This window comes from Cricetulus griseus, chromosome 7 (assembly GCF_003668045.3).
Source record: "Cricetulus griseus strain 17A/GY chromosome 7, alternate assembly CriGri-PICRH-1.0, whole genome shotgun sequence".
Classification (NCBI taxonomy): Eukaryota; Metazoa; Chordata; class Mammalia; order Rodentia; family Cricetidae; genus Cricetulus; species Cricetulus griseus.
Genome location: NC_048600.1, coordinates 36,148,339 through 36,169,959, shown reverse-complemented (window position 1 = coordinate 36,169,959; position 21,621 = coordinate 36,148,339). Strand labels below are relative to the sequence as shown.

The 21,621-nt window shown below is 46.3% G+C and overlaps 1 protein-coding gene across 6 annotated transcripts in view; it reads left to right on the top strand.

Moving 5' to 3' along the window:
• Clec16a (C-type lectin domain containing 16A) overlaps window positions 1-21,621 on the top strand; it is a 214,373-nt gene that overhangs the window by 81,401 nt on the left and 111,351 nt on the right. For 4 of the 6 annotated variants that reach the window (XM_027424795.1, XM_027424793.1, XM_027424797.1 and 1 more), the window contains exons 13-19: window positions 6,744-6,866; window positions 9,963-10,072; window positions 10,737-10,781; window positions 12,974-13,024; window positions 15,784-15,912; window positions 18,252-18,287; window positions 21,296-21,416. In XM_027424795.1, the coding sequence (XP_027280596.1) occupies window positions 6,744-6,866; window positions 9,963-10,072; window positions 10,737-10,781; window positions 12,974-13,024; window positions 15,784-15,912; window positions 18,252-18,287; window positions 21,296-21,416 (615 nt within the window). The remainder of the gene's footprint in view (window positions 1-6,743; window positions 6,867-9,962; window positions 10,073-10,736; window positions 10,782-12,973; window positions 13,025-15,783; window positions 15,913-18,251; window positions 18,288-21,295; window positions 21,417-21,621) is intronic. The other 2 variants (XM_027424794.1, XM_027424796.2) reach the window with 1 other exon arrangement.

Sequence of the window (21,621 nt, the reverse complement as noted above, 5' to 3'; positions counted from 1 at the left end):
CAGTTCCCAGCACCCACATGGTGACTCACAACAATTCATAACCCTGCTTTCAAGTCATGCAAGTGGTACACATACATACATGTATACAGGTAAAATATGCATACACATAAAGTAAAATAAATACAAAAAGTTTTTAAGAAGTTCATGAACAGTTTCCTCAGGGAGTTTTTGAAACCAATACATGCAGAACATGTATGCTAAGCAATGTACTTAGCCTTGCTTTTGTTGCTCTGTGTATAGACTCTAGGCATACCAAGGCCCTCTCTTAGGCAGCATCCGTGTAATAGGGAAGCCCCACAAGGAGATGAGAGCCTGCTTACAGGAGTTAGGGATGCCTTCCTGAGGATTCTTGGACCATGGATTCAAGGAAGAAGTATCCAGAAAGAAAGCTGACAAAGGGTAGAGCCACAGGGTGCACAGAACCTGGGACAAATCTGTGATGGTCACATATACACCAGGGTAGGAAAGCAGCATACTAAGTAAACCAGATGCTTCAAGGGACCAGAAGGTTGAAGTTGTCCTAGGAGGAAGTATAGTGACCCTGAGCTGTGTTCTTGTGAGCTGTGGTGACTATAGAAAGGCAGTTGAGCCAGAAAGTTTCATACCTACTCTACATCCCTCAAGATGGATTGTAGTAGTCCAGCCAGAAAACATAAGTGGACAGGATAAGGGTTGGTGAAACTTAGTACACTCCTTGTGTATAAATGAACAGATGGTTGTGACGACTCTGCCTAGTCATATCCAAGAACAAGAAGAGAAACTGAGATGATGGGAAGGGAAGAAAAGAATGAGAGATTAGAGCAAGGAGTGTGGAGGTGGAGCCAGGTTACTAGCCAGAGCAGCCAGGGAAGCCTTCTCCTATGGACAGGACAACTTAAAACAGAGCCAGAAAACTACCTGAAGCGGACTGCTCCAGACAAAGGGCCTGCAGTGGGGAAGTACATATATATTCAAGGAGCAGAAGTAGGTCTAATGAGGCTGGTCAGGGAGCCATGCAAAGAGATTTCAGGCTTATCCCAAGTATAGTGGGAAATCTCTAGAGAACTTAGAAGTAGGAAAACGTCCTCAGGGGGCTGGAGGGATGGCTTGGTTAAGAGCACTGACTGTTTTTCTAGAGAACCCAGGTTTGATCCCAGCTCACAACCGTCTGTTAACTATGCATGTAGTGCAAAGACATATATGCAGGCAAACACACACATATATAAAGTAAATAATGTTAAAAACAAGAAAAAAAAACGGAAAAATATCCTCAGGTGCAGGTTTCCAGAGGAACCTCCAGCTCCTGGGTAGAGAGCAGGAGACCAGGGTGGGAGTGCACTGCTAGAGAGAAGCTGAGCAATGCCCTGGGAAGCAGTGGAGACAATTCTGGCTGCTGAAATGGAGCCAGAAGATCTGTGACAGACTTGGGAATCAGAGCTGAAGATGCTGAGAGGCTGGACATGGAGTTGAATGAAGGGTGCATGTCCAGCGAGAGGATAAGTCAGCAGTAGCTCTTACAGTTGGCTAAAGAACCTTGTGCTAATGGTCAGTCACTAAGGGAAGACAGAAGAGGCTCAAGGCTGGAATGGCCTTCCTTTTGATGTGGATGGGAGAGATCTATGTGATGACTGAATCCTTACTCCTGTCTCTCTGTAAGAATGTTAAAAACCACTGAAAATGGGCCATTTACACAGGAAAATTAAAGAAAAATGGGAAAAGCTCAAGCTTGACATCCAGAGACTAGCTCTTTGGGAGAGCAGCTGATGGTGAAGCTACTGCCTTGGTATGCCAGCCTGGCTGCTGAACATAGGGGCTGCCTTTGGTGACTTTGAATGGTGGCTATTTGGTTGGCTGGCTTTATGGTTATCTACACTTGATTCCAGCTTCTCTTTCCCATATGATTTCCCCTGAAGCAGTCCCTGAATGAGATATTCTCTTCTTAGTAGATGTATTTTCCCTTTTAAGACAATTTCAGCCTAAAAGCCTTGTTAATAGAAACCAAATGTGAGCTCAGGCCTTCCAGTAAATCTTAATAGATGAGATACTGCACTGAAACGAAGCAGCCCACAGTGGAAAGGGTTGCCTGACGAGGAAGGCGGTGTCATGATTCAGCAGGCCACATAATGAATTCTGGTTAGTATCTGCACTTTTGGTCAAGTCTGAGTGGAGGCTGTGCATTGAGCAGCTCTGTATTCCTAAGCCTCTCCAGTTCACTCATTGTTCTCCCCAGCCCCCACTGTTTACCCAGGAGGCACTTGGGCTTTGGGATTTGTTTTGTTTTGTTGAGAAGTTCCTGGAACACCATGAGAGGTATGGGAAAGCTGAAAAGTAGGTGACAAGGCTCTGGGGATGAGAACTGGCAAACAGCACACAGATTGCAGCTGACACGAGCTCAGCATGGGAAGTACATTAAAAACTGACTTAACATCTGCTTAGCTCTCAAAATCCTTGGCCTAATGTTTTCCAGCGCTGGCAATGCCTACAGGCAACAGCCAGGGAGAACCAGGTGGTCACAAGAAATCACCAGCATGAGTGGATGTGTTCACCTGCTCCCATCTAGTCTTCGGTCAGGTCTCCACTGCCTCCTCTATATAACTTTGCTAACCATTGACATGAGTGTGTACTGCAGCTAAGAAGGAAGGATCTAGAAATCGGAGTTGGGGGCGGGGGAGGTTTAGTCACTAGTTGCAGTGTAGAACCAAGCCTTGCCTTTCTCTTCTGGATTCCTTGAAGTGTTCATTGGAAGTGACATACTCTGTATCTGTATGAACTCTTTGGACCAGCCTAGGCTATGACTTTGAGTCCCTTTGCCCCCACCTCCATCCTGACCATTGGCAGGAAGGGCATGAGGAAGTTCATGGCCTGCTGGGAGGCAGATCTCAATGGGCTGTGTGCTGCGTGTGAGGGTTTCTTTGGAAATTGTCTCAAGGCACTTGAGACTTGAGCACGTAGGACAATATATTATTGCAGAGGCTTATTTTAAACAGAGGAAAATGACTGGCAAAGAAGCTGTAGTACATTTGCCACAGAGCTTGCCTTTCTGTAACTGAAAACCACGGGGCATACATGTCAGACCTGTTGCCACCTTACCTTTTCCGTACATGTCCCTGCCATGTTGTGACATTGACAAAGAGAAAGGGTAGGATTGACTTGGGTCATGTTTTAGGAGGGATGCAGCCCATTGTGGCTGGAATGTTAAAACAGCAAGTCACATAGTAACCTCAGTCCGGAAACAGAGTGATACATTCGACAAGGGTCTTCCTCCTCTGTTAAAGCCTCCATGGAAACATCCTCCCAGACATACCCACAACTGTCTCCTATGTAATTCCAAATCTAGTCAAGTGGACCATGAAGGTGAACCATCATAGACCTTATTTCTTTACCACTGTCAGGCAGTGTTTTCTTTCAGTCAGGTAGTTAAAAAACCCAAATCAGTGCCGGGTGTTGGTGACGCACACTTTTAATCCCAGCACTGGGATGAAGAGGCAGGCAGATCTCTGTGGGTTCAAGGCCAGCCTGGTCTACAGAGCAAGTTCCAGGACAACCTCCAAAGCTACAGAAAAACCCTGTCTGTCTTGAAAAAAACCAAAAGAAAAAAAGAAAGAAACAAACAAACAAAAAAACGAATCAAGTGCTTCTCTGCACACTGGCTTCCAAAGAATGTGGATATCAATGTATACTGCTTGTCACAAAAGACAGAAACAAATCCAGGCTCCTGTTCCTGGCCTGTGGTTGAATTGTCCTCAACTCACCAACTGTTCAGGATCTTGTCTCCTCCCAGCTGCTTCTATAAGTTTTACTTCTATTCAGTTGTCATATTGTAGAACATTTGTTTCTTTGGTTGTGTTTTTGGTTTTGTTTTGTTTGTAGTGGGCCAAGATGACTGGGCCAGTAAAGGTACTTGCTGCCAAGCTTGACAACCTGTTTGATCCCCAGGAACCCACATAGTAGAGGTAGACAACTGATTCTCATAGGTTGACCTCTGACCACCATACCTATGCCTCATAAATAAATATATTAAAATTTTTCAATAATAAAATGAGTTAATTCAGTGAACATGGTGGCACATAACTGTAATCCCTACTTAGGAAGGTGGAGAGAGGGCTGCCTGAGCTACATAGAGAGTTGTAGGTCAGTCTAAGGGTACAATGTGAGACCTTTTTCAAAAATAAAAGGTTAACTCCATTTGGAAAGATCCAATCCAATAGGGTTTGTGTTGAGCACACTGCTAAATAGCATGCCACACATACTTTAGGCAGGTAGAGGGTCTTGAGATATGGGACAGAAAGGCAGAAGATAGAGTTGGCTCTGGGTGTTTGTTACCTCTATGACGTTGGGCAAGCTTCTTCTCTGAGCTCACTTTATGAAGACTTGTACTTTTTGAATTGTTTTCCCTGGTGTCTTTACAATAGGATCCTACCCTTCCTCCAGAAACACCAACTTTACCTATAGAACTTGAGCTTTTGATTGGTTGGAGCTAGTGACTGTTGCTGAGCCTAGAATGCACAGCCCTTGACTGTGGCTTTAATAGTGAGCTCCCATATGAGTGGTGCCACCACCCCTCCCTAACTGGATCTCAGTCACCTCTGGAGTCACCTGAAGGTGGCCCCACTGTTTCTCCAGATTGCTGTAGGACTTTGAGAAAGCATAAAGAATCACACTGATCCTCAATTTCTTAACCAAAGGCAGGGGCCTTGACCTGCTTGCTGTGTGGCCCAGGGCTCTGGGACCCTCTCCTGGCAGATGGCCAAGAAAGAACAAAATGACCTCAGAGGAGTTTCTTCCTATCTCCAGAAGATTTTGCCCCAGATTTCTTCGTGTTCCAGAAAGTCTAAGGAAAGCTAAAGCAATCCCAGGAAAAGAACAAAGGGCCTCCTTATGGAAGCTCAAGCCCTGGCTCCAGCTTGCCCACATTCTGCCTCTGGGCCTATTGCTGTTCTCTGTGAACTGGAGGAGTGCAGGTATGCTAGGGAGGAAGAGCCCCCAGACTTTTTCTCAGAGCCACAGAGAAGCAGTCCTGCCCTGTGTGGCCCACCCCTCAAATGGAAGGAAGGAGAGATGTTGAAACAGGATTGAAAGGCCAAAAAGATTGGCTTTCCATTTCTGCCATGTAAGCCAGCGTTCTTCCACGTCAGACAGTTGGCATCAAGATGAAGAATTTACAAGTTCATCTTCAAAGTCACACTGTGGGTGTGAGATAGAGAGAGTTCTTCATAACAACCTTCAGGCCATTCCTTCCTTCCCAAGTCACTTCAACAAAGCAGAACACTGCATTATGGCATCAGTGCTGTGCACTGAGCAGGGATTCCTTGGGAACCCAGCTGTGCTGCCTCCCCTATTTTGTCAAGGTTCTAGATGAAGACCCACCTGGTACTCAAGGGGCCATATTTCAAGAGTTCTTTGAAGTGCCACCTCCCCCAACTAGAATAACAGGAAAAGCTATGCTTCAGGCCTAAACAATCCACAGGGGTCCCCATGCTTGGGTCAAGCACTGTGTTTATTTCTGCAAGTATTTCTCAAGCACTGTGTCAGATGAGATAGAAGTTAACAGAGCTCTGCCTCAGGCTCGGACCATTGTAGCAACACTGACAAGTCTTCCTGCCATCCCAGTTCCTGGCACTTCTTTAGGAAAAATAATATCATGGCCTATGTCTACAGACTTGCTCATTTCCTTTCCCTATCCACCTTCCATCCCACCCCTTTTTTTGTCTTTTATTAAATACTATTCATTTCCCCTGAGGAAAAAAGATTTCTTTGTATCTTAGTGATAGGAGTTTTATTATTTGTGCATCTGCCTAGGGTAAAGGTTTAATTCAGCCTTTCTCTGCTAATCTACTCCTCAGGCGCAGAGCTGGCATCTGCCCCACTCAACTCAGAACCTGCTGCCAACATGTGTTGGGTATCCCACTCACTCTTTGAGTTCATCAGTAAGAACTTAAGGCTGTGGCTATTGGTGCCTCATATGTCTCATCTCTATTTCTCTGGGTCTGTGTGTCTACAGAAGTAGAAAGTGCCAATACAGGACTGCCCTTACGTGGCACACAGATGTGGCAGAGAAGCAATGAGTTACTCCATGGGAAAGCTACTGCTGCCTCATCTATCAGAGGTGCCACCATCAGCACCTAAGTGCTTGCTAGTCCTTGTTTCTAATAGGGACTGAGTAGGCCTCAGGCCAGTGAGTTCAGTCAGCAGTCACTGGCTAGAATGTGAGAACACTGTTCCATCTGGCTTTCATAGTTACTGTTAATTATCATACCAAGTTGATGCCCCACTCACTAATAGCAATAGAGAATATGTTTTGTGTGATTGTGTGTGTGTGTGTGTGTGTGTGTGCGTGTGTGCGTGCATATGTTTGGAGACTTAAAGCCAACTTTGGATGTTCCTTAGGCACCATCCCCCTTGTTTTTTGTGACAAGATCTCTTGCTGTTCTGGAGCTCACCAATTGGGCTAGGCTTTCTGGCCAGTAAGCACCAAAGATCTTCCCACATACTATACATGGCCTCTGGGGATTGAACTTGGGCCTTGATGCCTGTGCAGTAAGCACTTTATCAACAAAGCCATCTCCCCACCAGAAAATGTATGTTTTGATATATCTATGCATGTTCAATGTACATAGAACCCAGACAGAAGCTATACTAAGGCAGTGACTAGAGTCCTGACTTCACAGAGGAGAAACACAGGCTGACCTTGAGGACTCGCCCTCCAAAAGGTCTTTAGGAAGAAGAATCTGCCAATGGCCATTTTTCTTCTTTTTCCATTCCAGGCATGGATCCTGAAAAACTAAAGCGAATCCAGCTCCCAGTACCAAGTGCAGCCGAGAAAACCACCTACAACCATCTGCTGGCTGAGAGACTCATCAGAATCATGAACAATGCTGCCCAACCAGGTACTCCTATCTTAGGGATATTGGATCCCTAGCCAGAGACTATAAGCCCTAGGTTCTGGATCTGGAGAAATCTCAGCCCTTTCTTTTGCTCCTAGCCACCAGCATTTGCCTTCTATTGGAACCAATACTTTTATCTCTGGGGCTGTTCTTACCCTTGGTTGTAGTCACCTCTCTCTTTTCTCCCTTTATATCAGCCTTCCTTGTGCTTCTTTTGTTATGGCTGGGACCCTCCTCTCTGGGAAGCCGAAGGCCATACTGTGGGAATGAACTAGGCTGAGAATCTGAGCGAGGGCAACAGATTTGAAGACTTGGGTGAAGGTACACCTTGTGCCCAATGTCTCTAGTGGTTTGACCCAGCACCCATCTGTAGCCAAAATACTAAGGCAATGATAACAGTGGAAGGAAGCTCTAGGAAAGGCTTTCCCAGCTGGGGTAATTTTTCTTCCAGAATATATGTGACGATGACTGACGACATTTTGAACTGAATGACTAAGAATGTTCCTGGCCTCTAATGGGTAAAAGCCTAGGACACTGTTAAACATCTCAGGTTGCACAGGACTTCTACGGCACCGAGTTATTTGGCCTGTAATGTCAAAAGTTGCATGACAAATCCTCTGTAGAGACAGGAGAAAGGTCACAAGAATGAATGAATGCATGGGAGACAACCTGGTCTCCTGCTTACCCAAAGGGGAATAGTATGGTCAGAGCAACTTGGTATGGTCAACCAGAGTTGGTCAAGCAGTGACAGGAGCAGTGTGTGGCTATGCTAGCAAATGGGAGAAGGACCTGGAAAGCCAGGTCAGTGGCCTTAGGGTGACAACAGCTATCTGCAGTTATTCACAGAATAGATGCTTTCTGATTGCATCCTACATATGGCTAAGAGCCACCCACAGCTGCTGGTCTTCAAAGTTCCAGAAGTTGTGGACTGTGGAGATTGGGGGGGGGGGGGGCAGCGCACAGGGTCTTATGCTCTGAGAAGAGATCAGGACAAGGCCAGCACTGGGGACCAACATGCATGGTCTGTAAAGGTTTAGATGAAGAGAGAGAGGGGGGTGTCATGGATTGAGCCCTTGAGACATTGCTCATACGTAGAGATGGCAAAGTAGAAGAGACAGCCCAGGACCCTGAGACAGGAGAAAAGGGACAGAGACTGTATGACTCAAGACATTGGGTACTCTGTGGGGTCAGTTATTGCTGAGAGCTCCATTTAAAGGAGGCAGAACTTTTTCATGGGGCTGGGGTTAGGGGCAAGCTTTGCAGGGGACAGTGGGAGCCACGTGGATCAGGTCATTGAGGGAGCTGTGCTGTAGCCAAGGACAGGGTCAACTCTGGCTAGAACTTGGGAAGACAGGAGAATACTGGCCAGCAGAAGGAATAAAACTACTCTGGATAGGCACATAGACCTCAGAGTGGAGAGGGAATGGAAAATCTGGAGTGGATGGGGGTGGGGCTGCATATGTGAACAGGGACCAACCTTCCCTGGGCTTTTATCATGCTAAGTAAAACTTGCTTTGCATGTATATAACTAAGCACAAATGTTTCTTCTCATCTATTTCAACCTCACCTACAGGGCATTAGCAAAAGGACTGGTGTCTGGGGTATGTCCCTGGGGTATCCCTGCTTGAGCTCTAGTGTCTTAGACCTCAGGGACAAGGCCCATAGACTCTCTGCTCCCTCATTCTACTTCTACACCTCCACCTTTCCTTAGCAATAAAGTGCAAAGACCCATGGGACAGTTTGCTCAACAGTAGTTGGCCTTATGTTGGACAACCGGTGTCTTCTGTAGGAGGAAAGAGATGGCTTCCAGTGCAAGTAGTGAAAGTAGCATAGAGAAAACATTGAAATCCTGGCCTCAGCTGTGCCTGAAGCTAGTACCTCCTCTTCCCCCATTACCCTAGCAGATTTTTGTAAGTCAGCTGTTGTGTTTGTATGTGCTTATCTGTCAGTTTCTGCTTATATAGTTTAAGCTAGTCTGAGTTGGGTTTCTGTTAACTGTGACCAAGTTGTGATGAGCTTCATGCTGGGCTAGCCTGCTAGTATCCAGGCTTAGAGCCTGATGCTGTATGAATACATCCAGTGTGCTCAAGCTATGTGGGAGGGACACTTTAGGAAGACTAACAAGGGAAGAGAGGTGGCTAGTGCTGGTTATCATACCCATCCATTCAGTCCCCCACCAGTGTTCCTGTCCCTGCCACACCCCAGCACGTAGAAAGCCTATGCCCAGCATTTCTGGCACACTGTAAAATTGAGCCTCACTGACTCTACTCGGCCCATTTGCCTGTTGCCACCTGATCCGTTTGAGCAGGGGTTGGAGCACCTAGGGCACACAAGCTTGGATGGTAAATGAAAACATGAAATAAAAGGAAGAGGTCTTTTATTTCTTGACTACTCCTAAAGCACAGAGAAGATTTTTATTATAGATATAAGGGAGAAAGCAGCAGAGGGAAGGTCCAGGCTGAACATGGCCAGCAGACTAAACCAGACCATGAGAAGAGAGAAGGGGAGGGAGAGCAAGAGAAGAGCTGCTGACCAAGAGAGGTGGCCTGAGCCAAGAAACCAGCTTAGCCCAAATGTTTGAGTTGTATAGGGATTGGGCTGGGGGCTGGGAAGTGGAAGCCCCACCCCTGGGAGGGAGAGGTTTAGCTAGGGGATGGGGTGAGGAGTGCTGAGTGAGACTTGTTCTCGGTTTGAGACCTATCAGGTGGTATGCTTATTCTAGTAAGGAGAGAAGGCCCAACTCCACTGATTCACACGATCCAGAGTGGGCTGATGGTTCTGTACGCATACCTGGAGGGGGAAACATTCTGGACAGGCACAGCTGCAGCATAACCTCCGCCTTCTCCCACCTTCCCTTGCTCAGCTCATAAAGGGATTTCAGGGCAGATGGGAGCTGAAAGGTTTAACAGGGAGTGTTGACTTGTAACTTATTGGGAAGTAGGTTGACATGTGTAGCTCCCTCTGAGCTCCCCTTGACATGAGAGACCTTGGGCAAGACTGTCTGTCAGGTGATGATCCTCAAAGAAGGAGAGCAAGAACCTTGTGTCTGGGGTGGGCACTGGGCTCTGGGGTACTTGGCTGATCATGGTGTGTTTGCAGATGGCAGAATCAGGTTAGCCACACTGGAGCTGAGCTGCCTACTCCTGAAGCAGCAAGTACTGACCAGGTCTGGCTGCATCATCAAGGATGTGCATCTGGCCTGTCTAGAGGTGAGGCCATGCTTTCCCCCTTCCCTTTCTGTACTGTCCCTCAGCTCAGGAGGTCAATTAGGAAGCTGCTAGCACTGCCTGTTCCACAGCATCCCTGGCATAGCTCAGAGAAACTGGGCCTGAAACACCTTCAACCCCCCCACCCCCAAACACACCCCAAGGTCCTACTGTAGCCATGTGTTCAGAGGTGCCTCCCTCCATCCAGACCGCATTCTTGCATTGCAGTAGCTTCTTTTGGAATAACCTGCTTCTGGATTAGCTCCGGGCATTTTCAAATGTTTCTTTTGTGTGACAGAGTTTTTATACACGTAGAAACATATCCAACTACAGTCTTGGGTGGTGTGTGTGTGTGTGTGTGTGTGTGTGTGTGTGTCTGCTAAGATACACATTTGCTAGTTTCTCAGGATCTTTTATCGTTTTTTGTTCTTTATGATTTTTAGAAAATATAGGAAGTGCAGAAGTGAAAGAACGACTGAGGATTTACCCTCAGATTTGTCTGTTCTGACGCATTCCCACACATATATACACACACTGGTGAAAGAATTTTGTGTTTTATTAAAGGGAAGACATAGCTGTATTCAGTAACCTATTCCCCTGCTTAATTGAGTCACCCACCATTTCCCCTCCAATCTGCGTCCCTCACATCTCCCTTCTTTTTCAACAGGGTGCAAGAGAAGAGAGTGTCCACCTTGTACGGCATTTCTATAAGGTACTTGGCAGCACAGGTGGACAGTAGCATGGGGTATCTCTCATGGAGTATAGGATAGTGGTGTCTGGTCCTATATGTAATCTCCAGAGTGTGTGTGTGTGTGTGCACGCGTGCACATGCATGTATGTATAAGTGTGTGCATTGTAAGGTGTGCATACAGAGGTCAGAGGAAAACTTTGAGGAGTTAGTATATTTCTTCCAATGTGGAACCTGGGGATCGAACTTAGGTCATCAGGTTTTACTGCAGGCGCTTTTACCTGATGAGTCATTTTGTCAGCTCTTCAGTTATTTATTTATTTATTTATTTATTTGTTTACACTTGCACACATGCTCAATTCCATAATCTCCAGGGATGCAGCCTCTAAACTTTTGTGCTTTCTTATAAGAACAATAAATTTTTTGAGGACTTGCTACTAGTTTATGGCAGTTTGTTTATCAGTTACTTGTGGATTTACTATAATTTATGAGATGTATGCATATGACAAAGTCATAGGTTTGTGAGTTCTGTATCCTAATACATAGAAAACTACAATGAATCACCTGTGATTTTATTAATTATATATGTGTGTAATGTCTATAAACATGCATACTAAGAAGCCTCATGTAAGCATCTGAAGAATTATCTTGAGTTTAGTGAGATAACCTTTAGGATCTGAAGGATTTAGAGACATTTATCTTCAGGTTCCAACTGACTACTTCAAGATATCCAGTTTCAACAGTTTGTTTAGCTTGGACCTTACGGCATGTTTTAGTAGAGTAGGGCTGCTATGAGAAAACAGCAGCAGTCATTCCAGAAACTGGGAAGTCCGAGATTTAGGCAGATTAGGTGTGTAGTGAGCCTCTCCTCCCATCCTCACATGGAGGATGAGTTTGGGTGACTCGGATGTTCAGCTGTAATGGGATCATCCACATGGCTAGTCACCCCAGTCACCCTAGTGCTCATCTTTTGAACTCTAAGTCCTGGTCCTGCTTCCCCTTAACAAAGCTCAGACAGCTCCTGCTGGGGGAGGGGCAGCACTGCCTCACTTTCCTACTGCCCTCACTTAATGTGCTCCTGCTTTGCATGCCACCTGCTGCCATTGTTGTCAGCTTTTAATTGAGCTGAAGCCCAGTCCTGTAATCTAGAACTCTGCCTTGCTAGGACCAGGTCACCTGATCCAGCTGCAGTTGTAGACATGCCCAGACAAAGAGCCACCACTGTGGGCCACCACATTCTGGGAAGGAAATCCCAGCTGCCCTTCAGAGAACCACACTTGGCCTTTAAGCAAGAACATGCCCCTCTAGTCAGCCCAAAAGAAAGAAGAAACCTGGGGCTGCCCTAGTCCTCTTTGAAAGCTCTGAGGTTATAAACATGGAAAGGCACAGAGTAGCCATTTCCAGGAAGCTGCCTCCTGGTCCCAAACACAAGAAAAACTGCATTTTCTTTTTATTCCCATCCCAAAGAGACAGGGTGGTTCTGACTCTTCGTAAGACAGAACAGTGGCTGCACTGACACGTCCCAAGTGTCTGAGTGGCAGGCCCTGGGGCCGTGCTTTCTCTGTGTATTATTTTGCCTTCCCAGTGAGTGGCCTGACAGACATTGGCTCCTGCCTATTCTTTTCTGGCACATACACCTTTGCCATCCATTCTTACACTGAAACAGGAGGTACTGCATTTTGCCCAAGGTGGAATCCTGGGCATTCATTGCCACTAGCAACCAAACCTCAAGACTTTCCTCAAAAACAAATATAAGCGAGCAATATAATCTTAGTGCTGAGTATTGGTAGTTATGCCCTTCCCCCTAGGCATGGATGGGCCTCACATGTTTAACATGGTGACTTAACCAGCATTTCCCCTTTTCCAACCATTCTGGAGAAGTGAATGATGTTAAGCACTTGGAATATTAATCTTATCTATGTTTTAATTATGTGTTACTTTTTTTGTTGTTGTTGTACTCTAATTAACTGATATGACAGAAGAACTCTAGCTCAGTGTGCTTTCAAAGAGGAGGAAATTGTTGAGCAATGCAACTTGATACTCAGCCTTTCATCTGCGCATGTGTGTTCACGTTCACATGTGTATTTTACTTTCTGGTGATTCACAAGAACTTGTAATGAAAAACAGATGGCCTCAAAAGTCAAGTGGAGCATTTATAATGCTGTGTTTATTTGGGGTAAGAATAAGCTTCTCTCACTCCCTTCTGTTCTTTTCAGGGAGAAGAGATTTTTTTGGACATGTTTGAAGATGAGTACAGGAGCATGACAGTAAGTACAGGGCCAAATTTGAAAAGGGCTCTGTCCCATCTGGGGCTTTCTGATCAAGTGGCAAAGACTGGTAGTGAGGTGAATTTGATGGCCACTAAAACTTGAGATTATATTCATTCCTATGCCCCTGAAGTGCCTGCTTTTATTACTTCCTAACTGTGTTCCCTTGTGCAGGCTACTTACATTCTGAGCCTGGCTGGCTGTCATCTGTGCAGTGGGGCTCATACCTCTCAGTTGCTCTAGTCAGAAATACCCAGCAGCAGACCTCATGCTAAGCCCATGTGAAAACCTATAAATGTCCATTTCTCCTCTGCTTCCTGGTTTTTGCTTGTTTTACTCCTGTGTTTATGGCATGTCCCAAACAATGTTTAACATTCTCCAGAAATACTAAAGTGACACACCCTGCACTCTGCAACTGACATCAGCCCTCATCTGGTCCTTAGGAAATTGTCCTCTTCCCAGCTGAGGTGGGACAGGCCCTTAGTGCTGCTCCAATGCTGCAGGAACTAACAGCACCCTATCTGTAAGGTGGTTAGGGTCACCTGGTATCAGTCAAAGAGAGGTGTCCTTTTATTGAAGATTAACTCCTGCCAGGGTGACGGACGTGTTGTATCTACTAAATCTGACACAAAACATAGTTCTCACCTTAAGAGAGAGTTCATCTTAGAGCCAAATATAAGTGACTATGTCCAATACTCAGGTTGCCCCAAACATGTTTTGACAAGGAACTGGTTTCACGTAGTCAAACAAACAAACAAAAATCATAAAACAATTTTCAAATACATCGTTGGGAACCTTAGGTGGCAGGTTACAGCAAAGTAGGAGGCCCAGTCTCTACTATAGGTCTCAGATGCTATCTAATGACATCCTTAGCTTTGAAGTTGGCAGAAGCTAGTTGTGTGTAAGATTAACACATCCCCAAAAGTTTCACCTGGTAGTCACAAAGATGTGTGATCAGACAGAGGTGAGCAAGGAACAGCTATTAAGGAAGCTGGAGCTTTATGGCTCTAAAGCTGCTACATTCCAGCTCTCTGTAGCCAAGAAGCTCTAAGCAATCTGCTTTATAGAATCTTCAACAATGAATTGCTCTTTTAAAAAAATGGAATTGCATTCACCCTACCCCGGGAACTTCAATCCAGAGTCTTTAGCTATGGAAAGAGCTATTGCCATTGTCTCCTTTGTGCAAATGAGGAGAATGGGAGTCAGAGAGGCTGAGTAATGCCCCTCAGTCTGCCCAGCCTGCTAGTGGCAGAGCCAGGCTTCCATAGCAGAGTGGTTCTATCTGCTGCACCTCTAGAGCAGTAAGCATGGGTGGGGTGCCCCTGGAGTCCCACTTCTCCCTGGAGCACAGAGGACAGACTGTGACAATGACACTTTCTATTTTGTCTCTGCATCCCCAGAATCAGCCCTCAAGTAGCACTCAATAAATAGATGATAAGTGAGCTTTTCATGGACATAACTCACCAAAGCATGAAGTGATGGGAACATTTATAATGAACCTAAGTGTTTAAAGTGTCAGAAAGAAAAAGGCAAGTGGCACAGCTAAGTGGTTCCCTGGCTTCGAAGCCTGTCTCCAGGGCTCTGGCAGCAGGACCCTCACCACATCTTTGTCACTGCACCCCTGAGGCATCAGGGGAGCCTTTTCAAGGTCATACTTCCTTGTGACATATGGGTTACCATGACTGTGCCTGAAACTTATTGGCCCACACAGCCCCTGTCATGCTTAGGGTAGCTCAAATGTTTCCCCTTCAGATCATCAGTTCCAGGGGGAACCCTCCATGGGTATTCATCTTTCCCTCCTCTCATGCAGACTCCCCTTCCTGAGTGTGCTCCTCCACAGTACCCTTTTCAGCTTAGAAATGTAAACTCTACTTGTTATTTATGATTTGGAAACCCCTGTGATATCTGCTCTTACTGCTTCTTAACTCTATGACCTCAGGCAGGTTACTTACATTTTGAACCTTGCTGTCATCTGTGCACAACTTCTGAGTTGCCCCAGCCAGATGTGAAATACCCAGCCGCAGGCCTCATGCAAGGCCCATAAGTAAAAGCTGTGTTCTTCTCCTTTCATCCCACCCCACAGGAAGCTTCCTGAGGTTTTCTTATTTCATTCCAGTGTTTATGGCGTGTTCTGCTAGCAGCACAATACTTGACATTCTCCAGAAATACTAAGGTGACACACCCCAGTCCCTGCAACTGAAGTCAGTCCTCAGCTGCCCTTAGAAAACTGGCCTCTGAGCTAACTAAAGTGAAGTTCTGAGTGCTGCTCTTGGGCTGGAGGAGGCCGGCTGAAACTAGGCCTCCAAGTTTGACTCTTCTCACATCCCTTAGCAACACAGAGTTATTAGCAACACAGTGCCTTGAGGCTCACTGCTGTCTCCCACCCCATGGCAGAATGGAAGGAATTCCCTGGAGAGGTTTTGCCATTGTAGGAACAGTTTCAGCCAACAGGTACTGTGAAAAGGCCTAGAGTGGGAACATGGGTCTGCCATCATGCTCTGAAATAACAGGGATTTGGAGGAAGGGTCTCAGGCCTCTAGAAGGCAGTGTCCTACAAAGGAAGGCAGGCAGCCAGCACTGTGTGGCCATGGGGCCTCTGGCTTAAATGAAGGGAGAAGCCACAACTTGGAAAATGGGAAAGGCCTACCACTGATCTGGCAAGCTTCAAGCATGGTCTCAGTCCACACCGAGCTGGCGCTCATTTGTGATACAGACACAGTCAGGCCCTTCTCTGAAACTTCCTGTTCTGTCTCTCCTAGATAAAGCCCATGAATGTGGAATATCTCATGATGGATGCTTCCATCCTCCTGCCTCCAACGGGCACTCCACTGACTGGCATTGACTTTGTGAAGCGGCTGCCATGTGGTGATGTGGAGAAGACACGGCGGGTGAGTATGATCTAGCCTCTCCTGGCCATAGAGCAAGGGTCTCTAGGTCAGTTAAAGACTGCCTCCATTATGTGCCTAGTCACCTATAGAGAGTACCACCTCACACACACCTACTACCATACATGGCTTTCCAAAGCCTGTTGCCCTTGGAAATGGGAGATTGGGATTTTGTGGCAACTGGCACCTCCGTGGGCTGCTGTTGTCAGACCACCTGCACCAGGGCAGAGTAAAGCCAAAACCCTGAGTGGAAGCTAGGCCAAGCTTCTTTGAAGCATGGGGGAGCAGATCCAAGATCACCCAGTGCAGGGGAGGTAGGCATAAACCAAGACTCCAAGGTCTCAGAACTCCACGCAGTACACTAGCAAGGTGTCTGATAGTGAGAGAGTGATGCTGGCCAGGAGGCAGGAGAGCATGTATGCAGAGCCACGTTCTCAGAAGCAGCAGAGGGCGATCCCCTTATCAGCACTTTTTTTTCTGAGGTGGCCACTCTAGGAAGCAGCCTCAGTCAGGCTCTTCACAGTATTTTATCTCCTGCGTAAGATCTCGGTTTCTTTCTTAGAAAGCAGCACTGCCTTTTCCTAGAAAATCATTCCCTGGAGACATGACTATGAATAGATAATTTAGAGGCATTCATGACAGCTCCCCAGCTGACTATCACATCTTCTTCCTCCGTCTGCTTGTGGCCAGAGCAGCAGAGGGGTTTCACTTCAGGATTTCAGGAAGCACATAAAGTGGTGTGTGCCTCAGACAAGAGGCCTCTGCAGCCTCCTCCACCACATGCTTAGGGTCAACAGAGGAAGTGGGGACCTTGTATCTTCAAGCAACACACATTCCCAGTCCCCTGAGAAAACCACAGGCTCCTGCAAATTGTCCTCTGACCTCCATATGTACACACAATACTAATACTTTGTGTGTGTGTGTGTGTGTGTGTGTGTGTGTGTGTGTAAGACCAAAATATCAAAAATGCCCCTGAGTCATGCCAACCATGTTGAAATAAAAGTCATCAGAGTTCTTGGGGTCTAGGAAGAATGAGTGAATCAGAACTTGGAATTTGGGCTATCCCCATTCATGTAGGCTAAGAAAGAATACAAGTTCAGGAGTCAGGTCCATAGGTTAAGCCCTATTTTGTGTGACCTTGGAAACATTATTTAACCTCCCTGAGCCTAAAGTTCCTCCTGTGTCCCCTCAGCTTTTGCCTGAAGTAGCTGACAGCGTGGCAGTTAATAAACCCTGAAAGAACATTGGTGGGACAACAGTGGAGTATGCTCGTGCCCAAGAGGAGCAAGATGCTTTACTCGTAGACTGCTAAACTTAGGGCAGAGGAAAAGAGCCAGCAGGGGGCTCTGGCAAATATTAAAATCTGAATTGAAGCACCAGCCATCTTTATACACTATCTGGGAAGCCAGTGTAAAACAGAGGTCCTTGTGCCAGGGTTTTGTTTTTGTACTAGGAATGGAACCAGGGCCATGGATATGCTCAGCAAGTGTTTCTGCCTTTCTAAATTTTGTGTTGCATTAAGTAGCTCAGGCTGGCTTCAAATTTACAGTCCTCCTCCCTCAGCCTCCCAGATGTCTGGGATTACAGATGTGTCCCCACACTCTGTTTCCATATTCCCTGTAAAGGATAGCAGTTTTTGTGTTTGTCACTATTGACCTTGAGGAAATGGGATACTTTACTCCATTCTTTGGCTGTGGGTTACACATTAAAGAAAACTCAGTCATATCTCAACATTGTAAAAAGAAGGAATTTTTTTCCATAATTTCAACACTTGGAGTTTTTTTTTTTTTTTTTTTTTTTTTTTTTTGCTGCTTCTCCTCCCATCTTTGTCTATAACTCATCTGATGATGGCAAAGGGTATCTTTGCCATGATCTCACTTTCATCTTCTGTTTCTCCTCTCTTTGTTGTAGTATGAATTTTCCTGTTGTGATAGTGTTTTTGAAGCTCTGGATATGCTTCCCAGAGCCTCTTGCATGCTACCAGTGACATCACTCCCAGCCCACAATGGAGAATTTTTTTTTCTTTAATTTTGTAGACAGTCTCATGTAGTTCAGGCTGGCCTTGAGCTCACTTTATAGCCAAGGATCACCTTGAACTCCTAATTCTCCTTCTTCTGCAGCCCAAGGGTAAGGCATGTGCCACCACACCTATCTGACAGTTTTATAAGTGACTTCTTAGGACTTCATAAAGATTTCCCAGGAGACTTTTGCCACAGTTCCCATAGATGTTTTCCCATTAGTTAGAGTTTGGGGTGCTTCCACTATATCCCACTCTTTTCAGCCAAACTGTAAGAGCTGCTTCATGAACACACTGTTTTCTTTCTTTTGAATTATTTCTTTAGGAGAAGTTCCCAGAAGCGGAATTTCTGATTCAAAGGGTATGGATGTTATTTTGTACATCTCTAACATCACCACCTAGCATTCCCTCTGGGCTGGATCCACATCAAACTGCTTCAATCCTGTTTTCAGGATGACTGACTTCCACAGCTGTTCCCGCAGCCTTGGTGTCTTCTAACCTGAATGACTGTCACCTACACCCAACAGCTTGCAAATGTGCCAAGGAAATCGCCAGAGGTGAACTGAGCGCTTGTCCCACGGCCAGCCCAAGGCTCAGACTCCATCTTGTGCCATGGTGCACCCTCATTGGGGACTTACCATGCAGCCCTCACTAGAGCTCTAGCCTCAGGGAATTCCTATGCTCACTCAGCCCCAGTCAGAGCTGAGAACCTTCTGACTCCAGACCTTCCTCTCCAAAGCCTCTTCATGGTCTGGTTCTCCAGATACTGAATGTTACTAAGGTTCCAGACTCACAGAAGCTGAGAAACAAAGTTTCTTCTTCATGGTAGAGCTCGGTCAACTGCCTTCCCTTTTGAAATGTGATCTTCTGCCTTCCAGGATCTGAAACAGTAATTGTTTCTTATTCCTTTTGGTTATGACTTTAAAATTTTGTGTCTTAATTTAGCAAAGAAAAGAAGATCACTTGATAAAAATCTGAATCTTTCGAAGGGCAAGGAATGTGGTCAGAAGAACACAGGCTTTGGAGTGACCCTGGGTAGCCAGCCTAACAGCCCTGGGCTCCAGTTCTGTCAGATGGGAGTGACACAGGGTCATTAAGAGGCTCAAATGATAGGCTGGGCATGGTGGGTGCACACCTTTAATCCCAATACTTGGGAGACAGAAACAGATGAATCTCTGAATTCAAGGCCAGCCTGGTCTACAGAGTGAGTTCCAGGAGAGCCAGGACTACATAAAGAGACTTTGTCTCAAAAAAAGGGGGGGGGGCAAATGAGATGATGCCCATGGCCCCACACAGTGCTCAATGGTTGTGAGTGGTGAAAGGGAGCTGTTAATGTCTCCAGGGTGGTCGCATGAAGTGGCCATGGCGAGGGACAGCATGCTTGCCAGCCCTTCCAGGCACCTTGGGAGCCCACTTTTGCAATGAGAAACACCCTGCCCTGTGGGACTCACCTCTTTCTGTTCTTGGACGTGGGCTTCATGTAGATGTGGTTTTCCCTTAAAAGTTGCTATTTGAAATGGTATTTTATATGGCTTCTATTTCAACTTTATATTTTAAATGACTATTTTTTATTTGTATTCCTGGGAATATCTTCCATTCGATATTTGTAGAGTGAAAGCAGATGTTTTACCAAAAGACCTGCAATAAGAGCCAAATTCCTAACTCATAGACTCCTTGGAAAGCCTCAGTCTTCCAAGGGATGGGCTACAGAAAGCAGCATGTTTTTTTTGTTGTTTTTTTTTTTTTTTTCCCATCTCATCCATGACCCTACTGAGAATCTTTGCCATCAGAACCCTGCAAGCAGTGAACTTGGCACAGTCTTAATTTTTCCCATGACTGGGACATGCCTACAATAGGCCCTTTTCTTTCTTTCTTCTCATCCCTAAATTGTAACTACTTATACTTGAGAACTTACAATGTCAGATAATCCCAGTGACACTCCCTCCCCCACTTCACATCTTTACTCAGAAGGCTGTGTTCCTTCAGATGAGGTCAGGGCTGTAGAGTACTCTTGAAGTTTCTACATGAGGAGCCTGCTTCAAGGCAGGATCAGGGCTTTGGTAGCTAATCAAAGATACTCATTGCCTGAGATACCAGGATGCAATGCCCCTCCAGCCCCTTGAAGGCAAGAATTTGTCCCCTCTCCTTTCTTGAAAGTTCCTCCTGAATAAAAGGAATCTTCCCTTCATGTAAGGCAGGACTGTCACCATCTTTACCACAAACAAGAATTCATCTGTGTGAAGCCACAATGGTTTGCCCTGACACTCCTTTATGTTTGTATCGGTATCTATCAAAAGCCTGGGTATCTATTGGTATCTATCAAAAACCCTTTTCTTCAGGCTTGTGTTGACTGTACCTTCCAGCCTTGTCTCAGGGCTGTAGCATAGCCAGAGTTAAGGATTACTGTATCTTATCCACCATAGTAGGGTAGAGGGCAATACTGACCTTGTCTGTGTGCCTTCGGAGCTATGTCCCAGTAAGTCCACCATTCCATGTCAGGGAGAGACCTGGGGACTCGGGGTGGGGGTGGGGTACCTTGACCTGTGTTTTGCACTGTGCTTTTGGGCTCTGTGGTTGGTGGCTAGCTTGATTCTGGGGCTGAGGGCTGCTTCTGCACAGAAGACATTGGCATCTGGTGACATGGCCTTTTCTCTGCTCTCAGGACATGCCTGATGGCCATACTGGATGCTGACAGACCCCTTTTCCATGGGCCAGGGATGCTTGTGTTGACAAGCTATCTCTGCCCCTAACATGAACTGGGAAAGCCTGAGGGGATCAAGGATCCTGCTGTCCATTTGGCCAGGTATCAGGCCTCACCTGTCTCTGTCACACTCCTCTTCATAAGGCCAAGGCCCAAGAAGTGGAAGACTTAAGATGGGAATGGAGTCTAGCCAGATCTAAAGCTTACATGCATGTTACTCTCTTGTCTCGTGCCCACATCTACTAGATAGGACTGGCAAACATGCTGCGGATTTCTATCTCCCAGCCCCACTAGCCCAGTTGGAATAGCAGGGCAGTTGTAGCCCTTCCTGGAAATGCTGCCTCCCTGAGTCTTAGCCATTTGCTGGCTGTGGAATGGAGATGTATGTTAAAGTTCACATGACCCTTGGGAACAGGTCCTGGCAAATGGCAGGTGCCTAGTGAAGTGACCCAGCCCTGTACCTATTGTGGACTGAAGCAGGCTGCTCCCCCAGTGTGAAGTATCCTCTTAATATGATAGCTCCGGGTCACTGTGCTTCAGGCTGGCCTGTGTTTTATCCCCCTCCTTCCTTTCCATTAACCAAGATTCACCATGAAATGCCTTCGTGCATGGCATCTCTCCAGAATACCCCTGAAACCCTACTCTCCTCTGTTCTCTGCTCTATCTAGGCCATCCGGGTATTCTTCATGCTGCGTTCCCTGTCACTGCAGCTGCGTGGAGAACCTGAGACCCAGTTGCCACTGACTCGGGAGGAGGACCTGATCAAAACAGATGATGTCTTGGATCTGAGTGAGTTGGCCATCTTGTCCTGCACCAATGGGCCAAGGGATACAGGACACTGCTCTACTGGGTCACCTGCTGCAGGGGTGGGAGTGTGTACAACATGCAGTCTGTACTGCCACTGACCCAGGACCATACTGAAAGGTCAGTGCTGGACAGTAGGAGGTCCAGTGAGAGTGGGGCCCTCATTGACAGGATGAGAATGGCACTAGCC